Below are 18546 nucleotides of genomic sequence, written 5' to 3' on the forward strand. Positions count from 1 at the left end.
CCGAGGTATACACAACACTGCCTATGCATACATATTCCTGTCTATTCTCCGGCAAACAATCTGACGACGAGATATGCCGTCGAGCCCAGGAACCGGAAAACTAGAGGTACAGTGAGCAAACTTTGTTGTCTTTTCATAGCTCGCCGAGCTCCACTTACATGCCAAACCAGCTACAGTGCTGCATTTAGATGTCAGCTCGGATCCCCCGCTACTAAGGCATGACTTACTACAACAGAATACCCATATATGTTGTCGCTAGAGAATTGCTCCCTCCGGAAGTCCGCCTTGACACGTGTCAGCTTTCGCAACTGGCGCCAGGTCTTTCGCAACTGACAGAATGGTCGCTGCAAGCGCTCCATTAGACATGACCCAAGCAATCAAGACCTGTATACGGCGTCAAAGTGGTTCCGATGCTCGTTGAAGAGAGCACTCACATTTGTCCTGAAGTTTTTGTAATAGTCCTCTTGAGCTTGATCCGCGGCGACAGTCTTGACTTCTTTCGGTGGTTTGCTGGCCAATACTCGAAGCTCTTCGGCGTAGACCGAGTTGATATCTTTTTGCTCCAGTGGGACTTCGACAGTCACTTCGTTCTTATTGTCGCCTTGCGATTTGACAGTTCCCAGATCATCGCTGACCTGTGCAAAGGGTCAGACACGCCCGGATTTTGAGTCTGTAAATGATATACCTTGTCGGATCCCTTGGTTCCCCATGACTGAAGGATCGTTTAGCCAAGTTTTGCGCATGTAATTGGCCATACTCACCACATCGTGCACATTACAGAAGGCGTAGACGCTGAAAATTGTCAGCTCATCTCCCACGAGGAAAGCGAAGTGGCCTACTTGAGAACGTTGATGTACGATGGTGCCAACTGCGAAGCATGAGCTACGATCATATCCTGTTTTGTAAGACTCACCAATAGGTATTGAATGAAGCTAGTGACTGCGAGGTGTCAGCTTTAGTCAGACGTCCCGTAGAGGAACCCAGCTCACTCATGTGCCAGGGCTCCAGAGCTAGAAGTGATGCGACGATGTACAGACCATAAGTCGCCGCGAGGGATAAAACAATGTTTCGGAAAATCTTGTTTCCGAAGACGTTGTCCACAGTCACTCCATCCTGCTCCACATTCTTGATACCGACGACAGCGAGGTAGACTGCGGCGGGGTCAGCGTGAAATGACGAAGGCAAGACTCGGCTTCTCTCACCAGCAGCGAAGAGCATATAGATCGTCAATAGGGCGAAGCCGACCATACTGATGGTATAGCCCCATTTGGATCTAACAAAAGTCAGTCGTGGCTCTCTATAGGTCCCGCCGACATACCCTGCTGGACGGTTTCCCAGAGACAGGATGAAGCAGAGTAGGAGCAGCGCAACGTAAATGTACTGCAGAGGAATGTTGACATAGTGCCAGGCGTTCCCAAGTGTGTCAAGGGAATTCTGTGATGATCAGACACGAGCAGGAAAAGGCAGAGCTAAAGACGTACAGTCAAGACGACCTATGAAGGCATGATCAGATGTATCGTGCTGGGGACTGATATCGACTCACGAAGGCGATGTAAAAATTGCCCAGGGCAAACCAGGCGAAGAGATTGTTGGCAGTTTCTGTATTTATCTTTCAGTCCGGCGCCATGTCTACCACGAGTGACACTCACGGTATATTAGCTCAATGTGAAGCCAGAACTTTCGCGCAAAGCCGTGACTGATGTACGTCAGCTGAGCTCCCGGTGAATGCAGCTCGACCCACGAGGATCTGTACAAGTAGCCAAAGTGGAAGATGGAGTGGATGGCTGCGAAGAAGGATCCGTTGAGCCAACGTCGACGCTGAGCAACGAGCTCCGGCACCTGAGAAGCGGTCAGAGGCGAAACTCGAGCTCATCTTTGATACGCACCGCATCTGGTACATCTGTGATGGCGTATGCAGACTTGACGTAGTGCAGTTTCCACTTGCAATTCCGCTTGCTGACCAGTTCCCAACATAAAATACGATCTGACAGAGATCAGCTACGTACTCATTAGCAGGATCAAGCTCACCTTCTGCAAGGTACATATTTGCGGCGCTGAGCTAACTCAGCAACTGGTCTGGGTAGAGCGCTACTCACAAGATACCCGCTCCAGATCCATGCATCGTTTCTCCGATGAAGTACTGCTTCAGCGGTCCATTTCCTTTCTCGTCGTTCAGTAGAGCGATGTAGCGGTACGCGGAGAACGCTCCGGGTCTGTGGTTGTTTAGCGTGGGGATATAGAAGATAATCAGCTTACAATACAGTAATATATCCAAAGATGGATTCGAGAGGTTTGTCCAAGATATTGCTCATCTTGTACTCGAAGTTTTGAGCAGCGACGAGGGGATTGAGCAAGTTCTTCCAGAACATGCCTTTGAGGGCAACAATCTCTCCACATGCTCCCCCTACTGATGAATTGATATCGAAAGCCTTCCACAAATGATAGATTGAGTCTGGACCTGGCTGTGTGCCGACATCCAGCAAGACGCAAACGCTGAGCGGAGTGTCAGTTGATGATTTGATTAGCGCGGGTCAAAGCTCACTTTGGACGAAGGCAGGCTCCAAACGCGCTAAGAACGTTGGTCAGCGGACAAAGTCATAACTTGGAAAACTAACTTGAAGAACCACCGGTGACTGTTGATCTGAGGGATGGTCATTATTGTGGTCCATGCTGCAGGCATATACACACCTTTTTCTGATTCTTTTCCTTCATACAGAAGATGATCTGGATGGGGACGAATCTGGCATCACCAGCTTTGATCTTGCCTTCGCTACCGATGGCCACTGGGTAGGGCGCGTCAGTGACGGCTTTGACGCATATGTGTTTCGCCATGCTCACGTTGCGTAGTGTACTCGTAGACGTGGGCAGTCTGCGTCGTTAGCGAAGCAAGGAGTTTGTCGCCGATCCACGCACCACAGGCTTCCCGTTGACCGCATTCTTCGCCACGCCCTCCTGATAGACACCCAATGCAGCGAGTACTGACCTGGTCCTTGGATTGATCTTGAGTCGTCCATCCGCCACGACGCAAACGACAACCTGTAGGCTGTTAGTCCAGGCGTTTTGGACACTGCAAGGCGCAAAGTCACCTTCTTCCAACCCTCCTTGCCCCATGTCTTGCTTCTGTCTCTGGTGCACAGATGGGCGATGTTTTGCATGACACCACGCATCGTTCGGCAGAACAAAATGTCATCTTCCTGCAAGGCAGATTGTCAGCCTCCGTATAGTGTGAATCCCAGTAATCCTACATTATACATCGTGATGACCTGAAGAAAATCAGCATGAAATCAAGGTGATTCACGACGGCACGTACGATGAAGAGCTCCGTTTGTCTGGGTGGGTCGTACAGCCGTTGCCGAAGAGTGTACTTGTCGTCCTGAGGCAAGTGATCAGCTGAGATCACGACCCAATGTCTTGTACACCACCTACCACAAAGTCGTTCGGGTCACAAGTGACGGCCGAGTATCGCATCTTTGTGAACTCGTTGCCATCACGGATAGGACACTGATCGAGCAGCATTGATGGGACATCGACGTCAAAGACGAGATGGCCTCGAAATAGTCTGAGGCGTAGATTGCGTTAGAGCTCCCTTCAATCTTCAAGATCCACCTCGACTCACGCGACCTTCTTCTGTGTCCTGTTCCGCCTGACGATCCTAGCGGGTACAGGACCATAATGAACATTATCCTCGTCGTCATATGCTGCTCCATTTCCATTCCAAGCTCCTGGGAAATTTCCCAGATCGCTTCCTTCGCCATTGAGACGACTTGGCGTGCCTACGTCTGAGAGCTGGTATCCTCCACCCATGGAGTAATTAGATTGACTATGAGAGATCCCGAATCTTGAATCGGGGGTGGCGTGCGCAAGGAGAGGAGCCGAGTCGTTGAGATCGTCATCTTGACGACTGTACGCTCCTGGTGTGAGGTTTTGCGTTGGAGGATAGACTTGACCGATACCGACGCCAGTGGAGGATGAATGTGTCATCTGAGGCATCGGCCTCGGCGCAGAGTAATCTCCTTGAGGTGCATTCCCGAACGGACTCCCGTTATTCAGATGGGATGGAGAGTTGAAATTTGAATTGGAATCGAATCGTGCTCTGGGACCCGCAGGTCCCGAAGTTGGTGTTCCGTAGTTCTGGGGCGGCGGAGGTTGTTGTTGCTGTTGTTGTTGTTGCTGTTGCTGAGTGGGAGGATAAGATTGACGAGGACTGGTCGGACCGCTGTGGAAAGGATTTACGCCTGATGGTCTGGTAGGTGAAGCCATATTGGGTTGAGATGGGTAAGGTCTGGTCCCACCGAAATCGCCGAGCGGTCCAGAAGGTGAGGAAGGGGGTAAAGGTTGAGGTCGTTGTTGAGGCGGTGTGTGTGGGTTGAAGGGATCACCGTACCCTTGAGGCACCGGAAAAGGTTGAGATTGCGAGTGATGAACTATACCTGGAGGAGCAGATGGGTGAGTTGGTAAAGTGTTATAACCGTAAGTCGGAGACTGTGACATGCCAGGAGGTGGAAGGGGTCTAGAGGTTGATGGTGAATAAGTGTTCGAAGTTGAGAAAGGGGGTCCACCAGGGGGATAAGGAGGTCCTCGCTGCGGAGAATTGGTATTGTTGTAAATATCACCTGGCTGCATGGTGGATTGATGGACCAAGCGTGTTCGCGCTTCACGTGCAAGCTGTGTAGCTGTTGAGGATACTTGAGGACTGCTTCTTCTTCCTCCCCGTGACCAGGTGCAGATCTCTATCGCCAGCAACAGCGGAATGTCGCCCCCTTCACTATGAAATCTGTGGATGCTCACCACTCACCACTGAACATCAGCGCGTTTCCGCCCGCGAATTTCCCCTCCTCGCCCCTTTGCCCATTAGACGTCATCGGCGTCCTAATCTTTTTAATTTCCTAATAGTCGCCTAATTTTGTATAATCACCATTAACTTGTTTCCGTCTCTGCACTGCCGTGGTTCACCGCCTCAAAATTGATCTGCAGATGGCGGCTGGCGGTTGGAAGGGCGAGCCAGACAATGAACAGAGAGGGAGAGAGACAGTGCGCGATCTTCTGCGGCTCAGCCCCGATGCATACAACACGAGTAAAATTGCCCCTCTTCCATCACGACAGCACAGGTTGTGAATACTACTTTTTCTTGAAGAATCCAGAGAGGGTGCTCTGACCACCTGCTCCAGCTTTCTTCGCAGTTGAACCACCACCCGCGGCCTTATTGGGGGGTGGTCTAGGCGCAGCCGCCCCTGAACTCTTTTTCGGAGCAGCACTACCAATGTCGCCGGATGTTGAAGATCCTCTTGACATGTTGCTGTTGCTGCCATTCTTGCCACTGGTACCTGAAGCGGCCGCAGTCTTCTTGCTGATCGCCGAAGCAGATTTACCAGACTCTTCATCGTCCTCATCATCAGGTCCAGATCCATCCGTCTCAGACCAATGATCCGTGGTGACTGTGGTCATGCGGATCAGCATTGCTCTTGCCCCTTCGAGTGTAAGGTACTCACTGATATACCCCTTTGCATCCGTAGTCTGTATAGACCTCTTGACCCGCCTCTTCCGCTTGACTCCTGATACCCTGCCCTTCTTCCCTTCCTTGTCTTCGCTCTCTTTGACCTTACTCGAGCTCGACTCGCCTTGAGCTTGCTCCACCTTTTCATCCTCTTCCATATCAAAGTCCATGTCCATACTCATCATGGCTTCCATGGCGGCCGCATCGGCAGCACGAGCTTGAGACGATGTAGTCTCCACTTTGACGGATTTAAAGCTACTACTCGCCGGCGGTGCGGCAGGCTCTTCAACAGGTTCTTCTTCCTCTTCATTGTCGGACGTGATTATACGTTTGTTCTTCTTTGCGCTTTTGAGCGATTGGCTCATAGTGGCGGGTGCAGGGGCGGGTTTCGCTTTAGTCGGCGGTTGAGCAGTAGGCTTCGGCTTGTCCTGCCATAGATCAGCCATTATTTAAACGAGCAGTCATAGTACTCGTCTCACCTCAGTCTTGACTTTGACGGTTTCCTTCTTATCCTCTTTGACCGGCTTGTTGTCCACTTTTGACTCCTTTTTCCCTCCTCCAAAGTCCATGGCACCGTCCTTCATTGGCTTGGCCGCGGGTTTCACATCCAACGATATCAAGGGCGGGCCTGAGATCGTCCCGTAGACCTCGGGTTTGAAGTAAGAAGCATGAGATCGAAGAGCGAGATTAGGGATGAGATACTGAGCTGGGTCCTGGATGGGGCGAAAAGTCAGTCGAGCCCTCAACCTAGGTTCGATCGAAATCTCAACTCGCCTTGACTAGACGAGGTGATAGAGCATAGATATGAATGTTGAGAGTTTCCGAATCGAACAGCTTCTTTTTCTCTAATCCGCACTGTCTGTCAGCCTCGATCCGTACACTGTCTTTCTTGCACTGTGCTTCCCGTCCTCACCATCCAGTTCATCCGCATGTACCAACACCACTCCCCACCGCTTGACTTCTTCCGAGACGATGGCCTCGTCGTCTCTCGCATCCTTGATCAAACCCGACTTGGTACCTGTTCCACTTATACCTCCCTCTTCATCCCCATGATCATTCCCCATCCTGTCATCCGTATCCATCTTGTCAGGATCATCCCCATCCGCATCCCCAACACCGTCTTCTGAATTCCGATCCGCATCGGACATTTCATCCATATCAACTATCCTCACTCGTTGAGTCGCTGTGACCTGTTCTCTATCTTCAGGAAGGGTGTTCGTTGCTAACTTCGAGGTCGATAATAGGTCTCCAGTCAAGAGGTAAGTGGGAGAAATAGAAGGATGAGATTCAAAGTAGTCCAGAAGGAGGCTGTGACAAGCGAGCCTTAGCACTCTGTGTTGAACCATCTGCACCGTAGCAGAACACGGCTCACTTCTTCGCCCCATTCACATGACATCCAACCTCCCTTGAAAGCTCTCGAAATGTCACCTAGACCTCATGTCAGTATAGCCATTTGCAAATGGTGGCGGCTCAACCCACGATCCTCTTCTCGCTCTCGAGCCAGTGAGTTAGCTTACGAGAGGCGAGCTTTTGCTGCTCGGCGGTCACCATAATTATAGGCGCTTGAGGGGCCCGAGCCCGTCACTATCCAAAGCTTTGAGGTATCCAGTGGATTTTGCAATGTATTTTAGTTCAACATGAATTCTCGAATTCTCATTTCTACGCGTCATGCTGCGCGCAGACAAAAACTCAACCTGACCCAGATCTTTCAATGACCATTCCCGTGATGCATGCAACAATCGCAATTTGAGCGGGTCCCTCTCGGTGGTGGACAGGCAGGTCTCTCTTTTTGTGTTCTCTATAGCTGAACAGATGTACGGTATACGGGTCACAGACTCTAAGCCTCGTGGAGCTCGGGAGCCTTGACTCCTCGGGACAATCCCTTGCCTCCTGCGTAGATGCACTTGTCTCCGAGTTCTTCCCTGAAGCAGTGTCAGCGAGGCACAGATACTATGAGAGATCCACTGACTCAATTCGGAGGAGCTGGTTGTACTCTATGAATCGTGTCAGCTGAGGATCTGTCCAGAAAGATTCGACTCACTGGCAACTCGCTCAGATCGGCAGGGAGCACCAGTCTTGATCTCACTGGAGGAGCAAACATCAGAACTGATGACAGGCGCCACCAGCCTCACTCACCCAGTCCTGAGGGCAACGGCAAGATCGGCGATGTAAGTCGACTCGGTCTCTCCAGATCGGTGAGAAGTCATGATACCCCATCCGGCGGATTGAGCGAGCTGGACGCTGAGCGAGGGTTAACACACAGTCTATCTCCTGCGCTAGTACAAGACTCACGCTTGGATGGACTCGGTGATCGTTCCAATCTGGTTAATCTGCAGCTTATGTTAACTCGTGTGTTTCTCTTTCGAACCGGTATGGACTCGCCTTGAGGAGCAATCCGTTGCAAGCCTTCTTCTCAATAGCAGTTTTGATTCTCAACGAGTTGGTGACGGTCAAGTCATCTCCGACAATCTGGATCTTGGTGTCCTTGGTCAAAGCAGACCAAGCCTCCCAGTCATCCTGGTCAAAGGGGTCTTCAATCGAGCAAATGTCGTACTTTTCACAAAACTTGTGGAACAAGTCGGCCAGCTCGACTCCGGTGAGCGTCTTGGACTTGTCCGAGTTGGGGTTCTGACCGATGTCAGCGGGTCCGCATGCATATACAGGACCCACCTTGAAGTCCAAGTCGTATTTTCCGTCCTTGTAGAACTCGGAAGCAGCGGCATCGATACCGATCTGGATCTTGCCAGTGTATCCGGCATCCTTGATGGCTTCGGTAAGGAGCTCAAGAGAGTCCTCGGCGCCAGCGACGTTGGGAGCGAATCCACCCTCGTCTCCGACGTTGGTAGCTATACCCAACATGAGCATCTACGCCGAGCTATAAGAAGCTTGCGCACTCACCATCCTTGCCATATTTCTTGGTGATGATCTTCTTCAGGGTGTGGTAAGTTTCAGTTCCCATCTTCATAGCCTCGGCAAAGGACGAAGCGCCGGTAGGCAAGAGCATGAATTCCTGGAAAGCAAGAGCGTTTCCGGCATGTTCACCTCCGTTGATGACGTTGAATGCGGGGCAAGGCATGACGAGGGGCTCAGAGACACCGGCGAGCGCAGCGAGGTAAGCGTAGAGGGGTTGACCCTGGATCAAGCTGTCAGCCGCTTCTTAGGCACGAGAACGAAGCTCGTTGGACGCACCTTCTCAGCGGCTCCAGCTTGGGAGACAGCCATGGAGACTCCAAGAATGGCATTGGCTCCGAGTTTGGTCTTGTTGTCGGTTCCGTCGAGCTTGATGAGGAAGTCGTCGATCTCCTTTTGGGAGGTGACGGGGATTTGAGACTCGATCAATTTAGGCGCGATGGTGTCGTTGACAGCCGCGACGGCCTTGAGGACACCTTGAGCGAGCAAGCGAGTCAGAAGACGCACTGCCAGACAGACCGAGCTCTGACTCACCCTTGCCCATGAAGTCCGAGCCTTTGTCTCGGAGCTCATGCGCCTCGTAGATACCAGTCGAGGCACCGGAGGGAACCTCGGCACGGAAGAGGCCTGAAAGATGTGAGCTGATGAGACGATGGCCACGAGGGTCCGATCAAGCTCACCCTTGGCGGTGTGGAGGTCGACCTCTACGGTAGGGTTGCGTATGGTCGTCAAGCGTCAATATCAAGTGGAGGTGCGCACAGCCAGATATATGAGGAAAAGGAAGAAAGGGAGCTCAATGTCAGCAATTGTACGGATTAAGGGGAGGATGATCCCCCCGAGACATTGACAGCACTCATCTCGGGAGTCAAAGATCTGTCATAACGAAGTATCAGCAATGCGAATATGACTTCTCACGAATTAAACGTCGAGTCGACGTAGTATGCGGTATACGATATGAAAAGGAGAGTCATCGACACTCACTTGACGAGCAAAGATCTTAGTGATAGACATTTTGTGAGATGTGTTGATTCTCTATCAATTGAGGAGCTATAGCACTAGTATCGGGTCGTTGTTGACGATGGAATGAAATGAGTGAGAAATGAACGAATCCAATCCCTTTGAATTTTGGGGACGAGGAGCGTAACGACCAGAGGGTCTCCTCCTGAAGAGCACGTGGCAGGTGGCACTTAACTTGTGGACGCGGATGGTTCCGCCACGCCCACATCAATTGACTCGTCGGGAATCATCGGCATGACCTTGGGCCCCGTTGTCATAAGTACAGGAGGGTTGGACGTTTCTCGAGTGGGAAACAAGAATCATGCTGCTGTTCTTTTTGGTTCGGGACTCCGACGGCTGGAAAAGTGGTAGCAAAGGCGGTTTTCTCTTCCTCCGAACGCTCCCAGTCAAATAACATCACGGGTACGTTCTGCCCTCGCGACCCCGAGTTGGATTGATCAAGCTGCGTGTCGCAACTAGAAGCAAGTGATGATCTCGGACGGCGCATGCACCGACGTCGTTCTGGTTGAATCACCCGGTCAAGGTTCATGGCACAATGACTGCGCCTCTCGGGGATCCGGAATGCGGCCATACCTGAACATGGTCGGGACGAATTTACTTAAGCGGAACTGACTCCCGTCGTGACTCTTTGAACATCATCCTGCATCCCGCTGTACATTGGTCTGTCTCCAGATTTTCGAGAATGAGATTTTCAATATCAACATTTACGGATAGCGGTGGAACGCCAAAGCAGCCAACAAGAACTCTATACCATCACTCCAGATCCTCAGTTTCTCTCCACACGTGAATGTGGAAGCGAAGAGCAGGAGTGACACATGAAGGGGTAAATCTTACCACATTTGAAGATCTAGTACGTGGCAATTCTTCTCTGAGCCATTTTCAGTACGCAACCCTCCAAACCGATGAGACCGGAAGGCTATGAGTCGAGGTGGGAAGATCTGGACTTTCGCATCACGCTCATATCCGGTATATCCCACGAGTCAGTAAGGAAAAACAAAAGATAACGTAATGGGAGCTTGCGACAATCTCTCTTTTCTTGCGTCGTCTCGTTCCATGAGTTGGACACCAAGGTCTTACGTTTGCGGGTCTTGAACAACAAGGCAGTATGGTCATGGTGAAGTGAGAGAAGCAAGCCAAACAAAAACAAAAAACAGAGAAAACCCGATGTATGTGCCTGGTCTGTTCCATCGAATGAGACATCTCATCATCAATGACCAGAGAGAGAGATATCTGGTAAGTGCCTCCCTGAGCATGAGCCGCGAGTCACAGTCGATCGTTGAGCGTGAAACGCCCGACACCACGCCTGTTCGGGGACGCCTTTTGTCTTTGCCTAATTATCGTCGTCTGCCACACTATTGATAGTGAGTGAGATAGATCAGGATCTATATCCAGTGTTGACATCAAGATCTCTCGACAGCTTTCTCCCTATAGAGCCCTCCCGATCGAATATGGCTACAGCGGTGACTGGCTCCTCCTTTCCCCAGATCATCTTTTACGTATGAGACCTTCCTCCTGAGAGATTTTCTGAGACATGTTATCGTTCATGGTCTATCTGGCATGAAATTTCCTTGCCTCCTTTTTCCTTGTTTGGCTTGAGGCATGAGCCCTCCTCCGCCACCAGGCGCCAGTCAATTGCCTTGCTCTGTCCTTGCGCCTGATAGATTCAGGCTCGAACTCCGACTCTGATACACTTCACTCTCCTTGACCCCCCCACCCTTGATGTCTATCGGATATGGCGCCATGCAAATAACAGATTATTTTAAAGATATACTGACTGAACAATGATCTTCTCCCTTTTCACTCTTTTATCCACTTTGTCAGGATCGACGACCAGATATTCGGGTCAAACAAAGCACGCACGGGATCCCCAGAATCCCTTAGATCAGCTGTCCACCTGTCCGACCGTCATCGCATCGGGTCACGCTCTGGGAACCCTTCCCGCCGCTCGTGTCAATTCTTCGAATTCTTCTTGTTCCGCGCTTCATAAATTGAAATCAAGGGAGTGAAGTCGAGCACGCCAGTGAGTCCATCGTCAGAGGTAGAGAGGGGGGAGAGAGAGACAGGAGACGCGCGCCCTTGTCCGCCTGTTGTTCCTTACGACCTTCTGCCCTCATCCTCCTCCTCCTTCTCGCCATCCCTGCCACAAGAGCAATTATCCTTTTTTTTCTCTTTCTCACTTCACCCGACACGGGAAATTTTTTCACTTTTTGGGCCAATCACACGCAACACTTCTCTGCTGCCACACTCACTCTCACTTGCTGCTGCTGCTCCTGCGCCTGTTGCCCCTCCTGCTCCTCCTGCACTCAGCCTTACCATCTCGCTCACCCTACCCAGTCAGCCTCGCCTCACATTCACTCACTCACTCAATCTCTGGTCTTGAATGGCGAACGACTCTCTATACTCAGCAACACTAGACTAGACCATTCTCAGCTTTCTCTTCGGCATCGGATGATCTGACCAAAACCTGGTCCACCTCAATAGTACACGACATATATACGCTCCGTCCAGTAGGATTAGGATCCAATTCTGGAAAAAATCTCTCTCGAGGTCCCTTGCTCTCTCGCGCCCGCCTGATCCTCTCTCGCTCTGTGTCACATCACGTTCGTCCATCATCAATCGTCAATCAATCAATCACTCTCTCTTCTCAATTGGTACCCCTTTGGAAGGAAGGAGAGGAAAGAAGTTCAAGGGCAAAGTTCAAGACACGGATCACTTGGACCTGTCCTTACCCATTCCGTGGTTTCCCCGTGTGTGACTGCCAAGAAGGGATTAGGAGACAGACAGACATTCCGTCGCCAAGTAGGAGTTTGCTCCCGGTATCGATTGGCGACTCCTACCTTCCAAAGTTGACGACAATCCCACCCCTTCTCGACCTATTATAGGTCTGGATCGGACTTGGGGAGGGGCCTCAGCGACACGTACGGTGAGTCGAGCTTCTGCTTCTGGTCAATTTGCTCAGCCTCACATCCAGATCATTTTCGACCATGTCTCGACCCAACACCGATAACCCTTCCTCCGGTTCCACACCTCCGCTTCACGTACAGATCGCCCGTCCCTCGACCACATCCACCTCGTCTCGCCCATCCACATCGGGTGGACAAACACAAACCTATCGCCGACCTCCATCATCTTCCCGTCGGGCTAGGCGGCCTCCAACAGCTAGACCGGGAACCGGTGAAACCACCATTGAATCTCTTGGACCATTACCAGATCAAGAGTTCTTCCCAGAAGGAGAGGACGATTTCGATGAAGATGAAGAGGATTACTACGAGGAGCCAGATAAGGACGTCTTCGCATTCGAGAGACCCGTGACCGGAGCCGTTCCTCCCGCTGGATTCAGCGCTTCGGAATACTCGGCTTCAGTCCCTGGTACTGGTCTGAGGAGTGTCACCACGGGCGTGTCATTCTCAGATTACAACAGTCGTCATGCCGCCCCAAGCACATCAGGCCACAGCCATGGTGGCATGCGCGATCACACACTGCAGACGTCACCGGAGGTCACATCGACTGGGCAGATGGATGCGACGGCAACTGTCCCTGAGTTGACCTATGATGTACATAATCCCCCGCCATTCAGTGGACGCGATAACATCAACAACTCCTCATTTGCTTTTATGAACAAGCTCCACAGGGAGAGCGTTTCAGGCAGATCGCGCCCGGGGACGGGAGAAACCATGATAAGCCGGTTTCATCGTCGAGAGGCCCATACCGCGAGCACCAGTCGCCATGATCTGACAGCTCAATCTGCCAGCATGTCTCGTCTTGGCTCGAACGATACCAGCGACATCAACTCCATTGATACAAGCTTTATGGAGGAGTCTGGACGAAGCACGCTTCGTAGCAAATCCTCCCTCCCGCTCATACCCTCCACCGCTGGAGGCAGAAGTGACTATACTTCTTCTTCCTTCCCTTCTACTGCTGGTGGTCCACGCAGCCTCATCAGTCGCGGTAGTTATGGAATGACAGAGTTGACGGGCGACATGACCGTGCCGGATGGGAAGACAACATGGGGAGACGGCATGGGCGGCATGCCAAAGGACGCCAGTGAAGGAGGCAGCATGCGGGGTATCGATGCGGACATGACGGAGGAGGATAGTCCCTACCCCGAAGTCAGGGCGTCTGTCTCCAATATTGATGATCCTGAAATGCCTGGTGAGTTTTCGCAGTATAATGGGTCGAACGAGGAGACTAAGTTGTCTCTTCAGTCTTGACCTTTCGGGTCTGGGTCATTGGTCTGTTCTTCACCATCGTCGGAGTGGCGGCCAATACGTTTTTCAACTTTCGAACCCCTTCACCGTATATCCCTCCGCCCGTCATCCAAATCGTTTCTTACCCATGTGGTAAATTCCTCGCTTATTTATTGCCTATTCGATCTTTCGAATTGCCTCTCTGGCTGGGCGGATCAACCGTCAGCTTCAACCCTGGTCCATTCAACATCAAAGAGCACACTTGCATCTGCATCATGGTGAATGTGGGCTTGGGGACCACATATGCCCTTAATGTCATCGTCAGCACTCAGTTGTGGTATGGCCGAGATCTCGGCGACGGCTTCAGCGTGATCTTCATTCTCATCACCCAGTTGACGGGATTCGCCTTTGCTGGTCTGTGCAGAAGATTCGTCATCTGGCCCGCATCCATGATATGGCCCACCAATCTGGCTATCGCCACCAATTTAAACGCTTTCCATGCAGAGGACGAGTCTTTCCAAGGTGGCATGCCCAGGCTCAGGTTCCTGCTCATTGCACTGGGTGGCGCTTTCGTATACTACTTCCTGCCCGGGTTTCTGTTCACCGCGTTGTCCTACTTCTCCTTCATCTGCTGGATCGCTCCGAAGAACAAAATTGTCAATGAACTATTCGGAGTTTCGACTGGCTTGGGCATGAGTGTTTTGACATTCGATTGGAGTCAGATCACTTGGATCGGCTCACCACTTGTCGTACCCTGGTGGGCTCAAGTAAACATTGGCATCGGGTTTGTGCTGTTGTACTGGGTGCTTGGCCCGGCACTGTATTACAGTAACGTGAGCTTCTCATTAGCTGCGATGATAGCCAGTGCTGACCCGGTGCAGACTTGGTTCTCTGCGTACATACCATTAAACGTCCTTTCTGTGGCGGATCGATATGGAGCACCATTCAATGTCTTCAACGTTCTCAATTCCGATCTCACCCTCAATGTGACGGCGTATTCAGAGTATTCGCCCCCTTATTTGTCCGCATCTTATAGTGTGACATTCACCGCCGCATTCGCGCTATCAACCGCAATCGTGGTGCACACCATACTATACCACGGACCTCGAATCTACCGGTCGGTTCTCAACGTCAGAACAGAAGTTGAGGACATCCACATGAAGCTTATGAGGCAATACCCAGAGGTACCAGATTGGTGGTATTTGGCCTTGTTCTTGGTCTGCTTTGCCCTCACCGTGACTGGTCTGGAGGTGTTCAATACTGGAATGCCAGTCTGGGGCTACATCCTCGCCCTATTGGTGCCTCTGTTCTACACCCTGCCAGCAGCATTCATCTACGCCATGACGAGTCAGACTATAGCCATTAATCTCGTCGCAGAGCTCATCCCTGGCTATCTCTTTGAAGGCAAACCATTGCCGACGATGGTGAGTCGTGATAACACATCGCAGGATGTTGACTATGGCTGCAGATTTTCAAGTGCCTCTCTGTTGGCACAGTTGGCGAAACGTTGAACTTCTTGACGGGTCTCAAACTCGGGCACTACATGAAGATTCCACCACGAGTCACCTTTTCGATACAGCTGGTCGCATGCGGAGTTTCTTGCCTGGTTCAAGCTGGCGTAAAGTCTTTGGTGATAGCCAAGGTCGGCGACCTTTGCGGTGAAAAGCCGACGAATTTGCTCTCTTGCGCATCCACCAAGGTATTCTTCACCTCGAGCGTGATCTGGGGCTTGATTGGACCGAGACGCCTCTTCGGCCCTGGAGCAATGTATCACGCGCAAACATATGCTGCGATCGTCGGTATCTTCTTACCAATTCCCGTATATCTGTGGGTTCGCAAACGCCCGCAGAGTTTCCTGCGGAATTTCAACGCGCCAGTGTTACTCAACGCCTGCACGTACATGCCCCCGGCCACCGGAATCAACTTTGCGAGCTTCTTGACGGTTGGATTCGTCTTTCAGTTCTGGCTCAGACGTCGTTTCTTCGCATGGTGGTCAAAGGTGCGTCGGCGACGAATAGACCTGCTCAGATGCTGATACCTTCAACAGTACAATTATGTCCTTGCCATCGCCTTTGACTCAGGCACAGCCCTCAGCGCCCTTTTCATTTTTATATGCCTTGACATTCCAAAGGCTCGGATCAACTGGTGGGGCAACACAGTCTACACTGAGACTCTGGACTGGCAAGGCAATGGGGCGAGTTATCTGACAGCTCCTGAGCAAGGCTTTGGCCCGACAAAATGGTAGTGTCACGGGCGACTGTTTCTTTTCCCCTCTTGGGTATCTTGGGTCTGCATTTTCCCCGTTGTAATAGTTCAAAGCCAAGAAAGCAGTGTATCATATGGACGGCACGCATTTGTGAAGATCCGTCGCTATATGTATAGGAGAATTTGATCTCGGTCTCATGCCGGATTGCGCATCCTCTACCATCTGATGCTAATCCATGAGCCGTGCGGGGCTGCATGACTCGAGAGGCTCCAGCGGTCTGAGGCTGGTCCCTCTGCCCGGTCAGCGGGTGATCTTGGGTCGAAGGGAATCCTAGCCTGCGAAACAGAGAAAACAAAAAACAAGCCTCTCACTGACTTCGAAACTCCCTCCGCATGACGGCGGCGATGGGGTGCAACTTTGGGCAGGCCATTTGACTGGACGATTAAGTCAATCGCTATCCACTTTCGGTGCTGGCCCAACAAGGCCTCGATGGACTGAAACTCAGCAGATACGAGACATGCTTACTATCCTTAATGCGGTTAGTATTCGTGTTGAGAGTTCACAGAGATGGTATCGAGAAATCTTCATTGGTCATTGCTTGCATGCAAATGATGGTTGCTGCAATCCTCGCGGACCGGACAGAGTTGGACACGATGATGGGCAGCGACTTGAACTGCCAGAAGGAATGCAGGATCCAGGTTTCACAGGAAGTCCAAGGGCTAGGACCTTTCTTCTCCACACAGGCGGACATCAAAGCGGACAATCAAACGGGGAGCTCCAAAAGAGCGCTAATCTCGAATCAGTACTCATGGCTGATGAACTAATTAGCGCGGATTTGGAATCCATCCAGTTACAAATTCGCGCAATGCGTGGCGAGGCGGAGTCTCAGATGCACCACCGAAGAGTGAAGCGGTGGCGTCAGTTTAACGGGCTCTCAGAGACATCATCCTTATCTCATGTCATTCTCATGCCAGCCATAAGTGACGCTGAGGTACGAGCGGAAGCTAAAGGTATGGAGATGGGCAAGTGAGGGCCTGCGATGAGGTCCTGGGCGCGGCGCAGTTCGAAAAAGATGACAACGTGCAACAAAGCTGATGTTATTTCCATGGGGAGGATCGGTGATTGGGAGGGCATGTGCACTCCTGCAGTATCCGTGGCTGCGGACTCGGCCGGATAAATCTCCCCATTCTCCCTGGTCCATCGATCATTCGGACGTATGACCGTTGCGACACATGGTGGCACACGTCAAAGATGGAATCTGCCGGCTCGAGATCTGCCTCATGGTACGTGTCCAAACCTTATGGGGTACTTGAAAAGTGAACGGCGGTGACGCCTCCTTGGCTGAATGGGGTTAGGCCACTGATTGAACCCTATTAAGCCTGTCATCGGCCCGAGGGCGTCAGTGGCACTTTTGATTGACTCAGTTATAGGCCTGGATGGCCAAAAGAAGACAACGCCATGCTCCAAGGGCTCTCCATATGTTGAGGCGATGGTCACCACCGCCGCCCACTTGCCCTGTCTTTTGAGATGCGAACAAGATGTGCTGCTCCATTATCCATCGTGCCGCAGAAATATTTTTGATCCCAGATCAAAAAGTATACATGCCGCCACAATTTCTGCCACGTAAAACTGTGCCATGGGTCGTAACTCGGCTTCAGGATCGAGAATGGGAATAAATCCGAGACAATGCGGGGGAGCAGAGCTCTAGAAAATGGGCGGGGGCGCCGCAAAGAGACACGCGAGGTCACGCTGTTTTAGCCTTACTACTTCAGGATAAAGCCCTCGACTCGTCGTCTTCGTTTTGCTTCCTCCTCCCCCCTACTGGGCCAAGTTGAGAATCAGCGAGGGAACTCAGCGCGGGTGATATGAGAGATCCCCTGTTAGATTTTTCTTCTCTAAATGACAACTATTTTGCTCCAAAAACAGAAAAATGGCCACAACAGGGCCGCGGGAGAAAAAAGAAAGAGACCCACCCACCTACAGGGTGGCGGCGGGAAAATGGCTTGAGTGGATTTACACTCTTGGGATCACACCATATGTACCGTCAGCGATAGCTTGTCACGCAGCAAGCAGCAGCAGCAAGCAGCATCTGCTCTCACTTCACCAGCAGAACTGCAACCCCTTTTGTCATCGTACCTTTTCATTTATTACCTGCAGAGTTTCGGCCGTCCTTCCCTTGTAGACACGGAGAAAGGGGGTCGAACGTTTCTCACAGGGTTCGCCAGGACCCGTTTTTAAGCTTTGCCAACACAATCCTAGACGGCCATTCACTCCCTCTTTCCCCTGCCCCTTCTCCCCGGGCGGATCGATTCTATAAACTCTCTCAGATACTCGTGCCGCTCGCTCCACCTCACCGTACGCCACTCAATCAGCAACCGACTTCTCACCGCTTGACTCTCGACTTTGTCTCTCTATTCTCTCTCCGAAGCTCCTCCCATTACGTCGACCATCCCCCTCGAATTACATCTGGGTCAGAAGGGAGGGGGAAAAAAACGCCCCCTTTGTCCTGTCCATTGCGACACATAACATATATCATCCGCTCCAATCTCGATCAAAAATAGAGAAAGAAGCAGACACGTACACAACCTCGCCCCCCTTTTCCCACCTTATTCTATTCGCTCTAAGCAGATCCCTTGTGATCCGCGCAGTATCTTCTCTTTGATCTTCCGTCAATCTCACCACTATCCTCTCTACTCGTCGTCATCATGAAGTTCACCACCGTCCTTGTCGCC

General features: G+C 51.5%; 4 protein-coding genes across 4 annotated transcripts; 1 reads left to right on the forward strand and 3 right to left on the reverse strand.

The window, feature by feature from the left end:
- Positions 1–8: 8 nt before the first annotated feature.
- BD324DRAFT_633052 (chitin synthase-domain-containing protein) lies at positions 9–5041 on the reverse strand. Its single transcript, XM_022016589.1, has 31 exons — positions 4916–5041; positions 3617–4869; positions 3427–3559; positions 3311–3373; positions 3246–3263; positions 3087–3194; positions 2914–3036; positions 2839–2869; positions 2689–2783; positions 2616–2641; positions 2543–2569; positions 2257–2493; positions 2097–2213; positions 2029–2054; positions 1887–1984; positions 1742–1839; positions 1650–1696; positions 1544–1599; positions 1482–1493; positions 1319–1434; positions 1203–1273; positions 990–1151; positions 914–939; positions 840–868; positions 762–792; positions 686–712; positions 435–635; positions 335–384; positions 228–284; positions 159–178; positions 9–100 (listed from the first exon to the last, which is right to left on the reverse strand). The coding sequence occupies exons 2-31, from the start codon at positions 4621–4623 to the stop codon at positions 42–44; spliced, it is 3171 nt and encodes a 1056-aa protein (XP_021869681.1). The 5' UTR covers positions 4624–4869; positions 4916–5041; the 3' UTR covers positions 9–41.
- A 2-nt stretch (positions 5042–5043) lies between these two features.
- Positions 5044–7157, reverse strand: BD324DRAFT_633062 (DNA polymerase subunit Cdc27). Its single transcript, XM_022016590.1, has 7 exons — positions 6974–7157; positions 6867–6922; positions 6408–6802; positions 6269–6339; positions 5974–6207; positions 5490–5922; positions 5044–5435 (listed from the first exon to the last, which is right to left on the reverse strand). The coding sequence occupies exons 1-7, from the start codon at positions 7043–7045 to the stop codon at positions 5119–5121; spliced, it is 1578 nt and encodes a 525-aa protein (XP_021869682.1). The 5' UTR covers positions 7046–7157; the 3' UTR covers positions 5044–5118.
- A 43-nt stretch (positions 7158–7200) lies between these two features.
- Positions 7201–9513, reverse strand: BD324DRAFT_633072 (putative phosphopyruvate hydratase). Its single transcript, XM_022016591.1, has 13 exons — positions 9386–9513; positions 9262–9277; positions 9085–9123; positions 8939–9031; positions 8684–8880; positions 8393–8627; positions 8165–8340; positions 7877–8122; positions 7787–7824; positions 7631–7735; positions 7536–7579; positions 7464–7488; positions 7201–7416 (listed from the first exon to the last, which is right to left on the reverse strand). Exons 1-13 carry the CDS (start codon positions 9413–9415, stop codon positions 7332–7334), a joined length of 1329 nt encoding a protein of 442 aa, XP_021869683.1. The 5' UTR covers positions 9416–9513; the 3' UTR covers positions 7201–7331.
- Positions 9514–13230: 3717 nt separating this feature from the next.
- BD324DRAFT_582047 (OPT oligopeptide transporter protein-domain-containing protein) lies at positions 13231–15853 on the forward strand (the record flags this gene model as incomplete). The annotated part of the gene is made up of 5 exons (XM_022013541.1): positions 13231–13573; positions 13627–14441; positions 14490–15032; positions 15077–15607; positions 15656–15853. 5 exons carry the CDS (start codon positions 13231–13233, stop codon positions 15851–15853), a joined length of 2430 nt encoding a protein of 809 aa, XP_021869684.1.
- Between the last annotated feature and the right edge of the window lie 2693 nt (positions 15854–18546).

This window comes from Kockovaella imperatae, assembly GCF_002102565.1.
Source record: "Kockovaella imperatae strain NRRL Y-17943 chromosome Unknown BD324scaffold_11, whole genome shotgun sequence".
Lineage (NCBI taxonomy): Eukaryota > Fungi > Basidiomycota > Tremellomycetes > Tremellales > Cuniculitremaceae > Kockovaella > Kockovaella imperatae.